The 7,373-nt window shown below is 35.8% G+C and overlaps 2 protein-coding genes across 2 annotated transcripts in view; one reads left to right on the forward strand and one right to left on the reverse strand.

Annotated features, from left to right (window-relative positions):
- Positions 1-1,533: 1,533 nt before the first annotated feature.
- Positions 1,534-7,373, forward strand: part of LOC148943358 (uncharacterized) — a 123,393-nt gene continuing 117,553 nt past the window's right edge. Inside the window, exon 1 of the mRNA XM_089101695.1 lies at positions 1,534-1,635. Coding sequence (XP_088957821.1) covers positions 1,545-1,635 — 91 coding nt within the window. The 5' untranslated portion in view covers positions 1,534-1,544. The remainder of the gene's footprint in view (positions 1,636-7,373) is intronic.
- Capr (Cell cycle associated protein caprin family member) overlaps positions 5,202-7,373 on the reverse strand; it is a 20,929-nt gene continuing 18,757 nt past the window's right edge. The window contains exon 3 of the mRNA XM_089101727.1: positions 5,202-5,267. Within this exon, the coding sequence (XP_088957853.1) occupies positions 5,202-5,267 (66 nt within the window). The remainder of the gene's footprint in view (positions 5,268-7,373) is intronic.

Genomic DNA, 7,373 nt, shown 5'->3' on the forward strand with positions numbered 1-7,373 from the left:
CTTTCGAACAATAACATTTTTGCTATTATTCACTGTTAGGGCTAAGATGGTATTTTGAGATAGAAAATTGCAGAAAAATACACTTTATTCTTGCTCTATCCCTTTCTTAATTAAAAAAAAGATTTCCTGAAACCCAAGATTTCCTTTTGAACGAGCTCGTCACTGCGATAAATACTAAGATACGGTCACTCTTTGGAAAAAGTAGCGAACAAAGCCCACAAAGTAACAAATAAACGCACTTATGTTAATAGTCTATTTTACAGATAAGGGCTGAAACAGTCTTTCTAGGGTTCTTGAACATGCTGAATTTGCTGTCGTAATTTCCATTCACATTTATTTCGCTAGTGGTCACACAGTGTCTTTTTCATCTCTCATTCTGGAGCTTGAAAGTACCTTGGCTGTTGCGGTTGGTCCTGCTGCAGAAAATTCACTTATCCTTAGCCCAATAGCACCACGTTTTGGGGGCGATTTTCTTTCTTCACTAAAATAATGCAAATTTTAAGGCAATTGGAACTATACAGAAGGGTTTAATATCATTGGTGGTTCTGGCCTCTCTTGCGCCCGAGGCAAAATCTTGATTATCCCCCCTCCCTGTCTCCCGCAAAACTTTCAGGCTAAAATATAATTAACATTTATTAACAAAATTATTTTCAACTAAATAATTAATTAATAATTTAGTTTTCAATTATTTTTTAATTTATTATTTAAATTATTTAGTTACTATTATTATTTCAGTTTAGTTATTTCATTATTCAATTATTATAATTTAGCTATTTTTGATTTATTGCATTAATTATTTTCATTTATTAACTGCGCCCTCTACTTCATTTTAATAAAAATAAAATTTACAAAATTACAAAAAGATTAAAACCTTCGATTATATATTTGAAATTTTGAGCCCGTAAAATTTCTGTGCCCCGGGCAAGTACCCCTCCCCCTTAAACTGCCTTTGGTTGATATATGGAGCTTTGAATAGATTGGAGTGGAAGCAGGGCCATGTCCTGGATTATTTTCGGGGGAGGGGCGTGGGAGGTTTGCACAAGGATTTTGTGGGGGGGGGGGGGTACAACAGGATTTTGTTTTCGTGGGGAAGTTACAAAAAAAAAAATGAATCAAAAATTTGTTTGTATTCATTTTTGTTATGTTTGTACGAGTCGGACGAACATTTCGGGAGGGGGGGGACCCCCTACCCTTCTGGATACGGCCTTAGGTGGAAGATAAGCCGGCGCAGCTGTATTGACCTCAGGTGCCTTGGTGCTATATTTAGTAGTGGTAGCAGCATTATGGAAACGAGTTTTGATGAGTAATTTTAAAGTTGAAAGTTTGTTCAGTACTTCATACTAAGAATCAGCATAAAAATAAGATCTTCTGATGTGCATAATGTTGCTTTTGAAATTGCAGCTTTTATAGGTTCGGTTATTGACAAGGGTTGGTTTTACTTGTCATGAACAGTTTGATCATACTGAATATTGGGTATTGCTCTGAGACGTTCAGTCTTGGTTTATTTTTGTAATGGTAGCTATTCTATTTTTAGGTCTGAAAAAATGGTCCATTTCTCTATTTTTCTATGCCTCTTCGGTGTAAGTACTTTTACAGACTCTGCTAAGGGAATGCCGAAACTGCGAATACAATCATGTGAGTTTTGTGAATATTTTTTCCCTTTTTTCTAGGCTAAATAATAGGCTACTGTTTTTTACTATTATTTTCTTAAATCCTACAAAATCGAGAGATCTGTACGCAAGGTCAGAGGGTAAGGAGCGCCTCAACTCAAGAATCGTATTGATGATACTAACAATCAAAGAAATATTAGGTCAGTTTTAAACCTTTTTTTTTCACTGAGCTTTTATTATACACTTTCGCAGGGAGATGGAGCTTAGACCCCTCCCCCCAACATTAATACTTACTATGTTTGTCCCATTTCTTAATTAGAAGTGTGGTAAAGTAGCATTAACTCGGAAAACTGTTGTGCAAGATGGAAAAAGTCATCTGAAATTGATCTACAGCCCAATGCCGTAGCCCAATACTGAAATTGATCTACAGCCCAATAAATATGCTTTGGAGCTTCTACCTCCATCTCATTCTTACTTGTAAGGTTTGCAAGGCTCCTTGAAGGATGAAGGAGCCGCAATTTTAAGTTACTTTTTTCTATCTTGAGTGAGAGCTTCTCATTGATTGTATGCTTTGGCCGTATCGTTTCCAAGCTTTAAAATCAAGTCAAGGCCGTATCCAAGATTTTGTTCTGGGGTGGGCTCCTGAAAAAAATGCCTTAAAAGTCTGTTTATATGCATTTGTCTTACGCTTTTACGAGTCAGACAAAAATATTGGGGGGGGGGGGGGTAAAACCCCTTGATCCACTTCCCACCACTATGTATACGGCCTTTACTCAAGTCAAGCCTATTTTTCTAATACTTTTTAATTAGGGCTTCTTCAAGCCTTTGAAGTAGTGAACGTGTGGAGATACGAGCATGGGAAGGTTTTCAATTTTTTTTTTTTTCAAGTCTACGAGAACAAAATATTCTGGAGTACGAGGGGGCGTAATCTTGACACGAGACAAATTTGCGGAAGTTTTTATTCACATAGCACATATTCACATTCACACAGCACCGTGTTACCTATTTTCCTTTAATTGTGTGTTAATTCCCTTTAATTTTGTGTATTTTTTTACTCTGATTTATTCGTTAGGAAAAAATCCATCTTGATTTTTTTGGTACTTGTTAATTATACGGAACACACTCAAGAATTTTGATCTAAAAGATCTAACAAAAAATGGTTTAGCTATCTGTATTCGGAGACAATTAGCTTAGGCTCAGTGAAAAAATTACGTTGCAGGTATATCTTAATTGGTACTTATGCATTATACGGAAGCCACGAAAGAAGTCAAGTTTGGTTAATGCTAATGAAATAAAATGGTATGAATAAATAATAGTTAAGAAAAAAATTTGAGCTATATGTTTGCACATTAGGGGGGTGGGGGGTAAAGCATAGCATATATTAAATACGTAACCTAACCAAGGTACCCCCCCCCTAAACCCCCAAAAAACAGCAGTTTAAATATTGTAAACGCAATAACAATTCACGCTTTGCATTCCATTTATCTAGCAAATACCCAATTTTTCTGGTTTCTTTGTACAGTCTATAGCGGCGGGTACCATATAATGCACAAGTACCATTTAATCAAATATTTAATATATAGAATTGGCATTTTGGTTAGGCTAAATATTTCATTTGATGCGTTCTGGGCGGCCTGCTTTCCATAATTTTCTGCTGTAGTTTCCATAATTTTGTTACTACAGTATTATATTTTCATCATATTTGGTATATTTCATTAGAACTAACCTGGCTTCACATCTTGGGTGTGTTCCGTATAAATAACAAGTACCCTTTTTTTAAGTGCTTTCAATTATTTTTCTGTTTTTCTTGAGTCTCTGTTATTCTGACTCGCATTTATTCTTCCATATACAAAAATGCCCATTTAGAAACCTTTTTTTTCTAATTTAACTTGAGGCAAGTTGCAGAAGGATATGCTTTCACTTATGTTTTAAGATGGTAAACTACTTCACATACAAAACACTAATCAAATTTCAGAAGCCATTAAGAATAGAGAAAACATACTTTCGTTTCCTAAACATTACTGACCTAAAATCTTTGAATACCAACTAATCATATCTTCTGAAGCTAATTAATTTTGACCCGAAGGAATTCGCTGTTTCATTCACCACTAATGCAATCCCGAAAATATTGTGATTTAAAAGTCTGCCAGTGAAAAGACCATTATTAAATGTGATTTGGAGCAGATGATCTGAGATTGATTATGTATTGTATGGCTTGACATTTTACGATATCATTACTTTCTTGCGAGATCGAGATGATACATAAATGGGGCTTCTTCAGTTTAATAGGTTAGCGAAGAAGTTATTTAATAAAAAGAAATCAAAGGGTTGTACACTCTATGATGCTAGTGGACCTAACTGTAATAATAATAATAATAATCTGTATTTAAAAGCCAACTAAAGCCATATACAAAAAGACATACTAAAGAAAAATTACACTTCATTTGACATCCTTCCCATCAATACAAAATTTCCTACTGCCACACTATAACGGGGAGTCCTAGACCTCATTAACTCACAAAGCAGCCTATCTTCCCCCTCCTGGATAATTAATCCCCTTAAATGAGATAGTTGCTTACACCGAAGGAGGAAATGGCCCAACCCATAATCATTTTCCCCACATCTCAAGCAACTACACCCGACCTCCGGACCTTCCCTCTTTTTCCTTGCAACCTTAGTATAAATTGGAAGACAATTTGCTCGAATCTGAATCCAAATCCTCAAATACTTAATGGGCAATCCCAGCTTGAAATAAAACTCCTGACCAAAATTCTCTTTTACTTCTCTATACAAAGCAAGACTCTGGAGATTTGTCCACAGCTGCTTGCCATAGTTGCACTTCTTGGTCTTCAAGTCTTGCACTAAATTCCTTGAATAACTTTTCATGATCCTCTGGCCCTTTTCCCTTCTCCCACGAACTTGAAAATCCATTCTCATCTAATATCCTCTTGATTTGTGCTGTCCATGATGTTTTGTTACACTGAAGGAGAAGATCTTCATATGCTGCTCGGGCAAGTCTAGTCTGGGGAAGTTCTAGAAGTCTTAACCAAAATTTGATGATTTGGGTATATCTTTTCAATTTCAGGTTAAATATACCCAGATCACCTTTTAAAACTAACGTATGTGTTGTATTGTGTAGGCCAAAAACTCGTTTATAATATTGAAGTTGAAGGGTGTCTATTTGCTTTGCCGGCTGATACCCCCATATTTCTGATCCGTAATGTAAGATAGGCATAATTTGAGTATTAAATATATATTTTTGTGGAGGCTTAGTTCACTTATTTCTGCTGTTAGTGTGCTTCTGTATATACCAAATAATGAATTTCTTCCTTTCTGTGCCATTGTTGTAATATGACTCGTCCATTTTCCATTTTGACAAAGGATGAAACCTAAGTATTTGGCCTTTTCCACCACTTCCAGCATTTTTCCATTCAATAAAAATTGTGGTGCTGATTCCAAGGGTTTTTTTTGCTAAAAATCATGACTTGGGATTTCGTGACATTCACCTCTAGTTTCTTCTCTTGCAAATATTTTTCAAGGAGATTCAAGTGAGTTTGTAAATCATTATTTGTCTTTGCCAGTAAAATAATGTCATCTGCAAATAGTAGCATTGACATATTCAGATTTCCCAGTCGGAGAGTTGGTGCCCATCTTTGTCTGAAATAAGTAACAATATCATTAATAAACATAGCAAATAATTTTGGCGAGAGTGTACTTCCTTGGCGCACGCCCTTTTCCGAGAAAAAAGGCAGAGATATTCCCTTCCTAACAACTTTTACAAAACTTTTATTCAATGAATACATAGATGATAGAATTTGTAAAAAAGGGACTGGTAGGCCTAGATTTAATAATACATTCAACAGTAAAACACGATCTACACTATTAAATGCTGATTTCAAATCAATTAGAGCCACATATAATTTTCCTTTACCTTTGCAGTGCATTTCTACAAGAGCATTAATAACAAAAACTTTGTCAACTGTAGACTAACCTGGTCTGAACCCACCTTGTTTTTCTACCAAGATTTTTTTCTCTTCTATCCACATACCCAGCCTTTTGTCTATAATTTTTTCTAGAACTTTTCCAGCACTGTTTAGGAGGCTTATTTGTCTATAGTTGTTATGTGCCGTGGGATTACCATTCTTATAAAGTTGGAGAATAACCGAGGTTTTCCAGGTCATTGGCCACTTCCTCTTTGAAATTATTAGGTTAAATAATGAGGCCAAAAAAGGTAAAAGAACAGTCCGAAATGCTTTGAAGATCTTCACAGGAATTCCATCGGGTCCGGGAGCTGAATCACCTCGTATTTTGTTAAGCAAATCTTCAATTTCTTCCGGGGTGATTGGGTCGCATAACACGTAATCTTCCTGATTCAGAGGGAATGATTTTTCTTCACAGTTATCTAGACCTAATGTCTCTTGTAGGTGTATGTTGCTATCCCGGGTATCGTTTTGTAGTAGTTTGAAGTAATCGGGCCAAGTTTCGGGGGCGGGCACCTCTGACTGTCGGTCTTTTAGCCTATCTCTTTTTATGATTTTCCAGAACTCCCTACTGTTATTTTCTCTAAAGCACTTTAAAAGAGTGGCTTTTTCTTTCCTTTTATAATTTTCCTTTTTCCTTTTTATTAATTTTTTGTGCTCTTTACGTACTAAAAGGTAACTTGTTAATGTATTGTTTTTTGATTCATCATCCGGTGCATTCTTTACATTTTGTAACATTTTATCCAAGTTAACGCTACTGAATTTACATTCTTCATCATAAAAACTTTCATTCTTTTTCTCGGCTGATTTTACTGATGCCAGTGATTCGCTTAAAATTTGTAAAAACCTATTCGCTATTGTTTCTGGGTCGGCATTCGGTACCTCGGCCTCATACTTCAGATGGTCTATTTCATTCGCTATGGGGTCATTAATTAATTTCTCATGGACCAGTGCCCATTGTTCATGTGACCGATTGTAATTTATTCTAGGAGGTAAAATTGCTAGGTCCTTTTTTCCTCCTTTCTTATTCACATACCTCTCCTCATTACTCCTCTCAACCGAACAATATTCCCTTCTAGAAATAATATACTCTACTTTAACTGGAAATTAGTCTGATCTTGTTCAATGTATCACTTTCACATTTAGGGATTCAATTTCGAGCCCAGTGTCAACCAATATATAATCAATCAAACTAAAGCATGGTCCAGAAACACAAGTGTACTCACCTAAGCTACCATCTTCACCAAATCTCCCATTACCAATTGCCAAATCAGAACCTCCACACAGTGCAAGCAGTTTCCTCCCCCATGAGTTAACTCTCCTTTTTCTATCTTGGCTCATTCGTGGTATAAAATACATTGAAGGAATGATCCCCGCTACATGGTCGTAATCATCATCTGAAACAAAATTCATATTTAGTTCTGATTGTTCAGTAGTGTTAGCGTTTAAATCACCTATAATAACACTGAATCTCCTTTATACCAAGATCTAATAGGAATAATTTCTTCCTCTAATATTGCCCAAGTATCCTCTTCACAATATGAACTATTTTCAGGTGAAATATAAACACACCCCAATATAAACCACTTCCCCAAAAAATTCAAACGTAACCATATCAAATTCTCAGACATGCTTGGCAAACGACTTAAACTAGAAAATTCATGTTGCTTGACTAGCACTATTATTCCTCCATAGTTCCTGGAATTCCTTGATGTCCTTCTATCTACACGAAAAACAACATAACCAAACACTGATATTTCCTCTACTGGCAATAACCATGTTT

This window comes from Artemia sp. Qi Xiang Cuo, chromosome 15 (genome assembly GCF_049724085.1).
Source record: "Artemia sp. Qi Xiang Cuo chromosome 15, ASM4972408v1, whole genome shotgun sequence".
Classification (NCBI taxonomy): Eukaryota; Metazoa; Arthropoda; class Branchiopoda; order Anostraca; family Artemiidae; genus Artemia; species Artemia sp. Qi Xiang Cuo.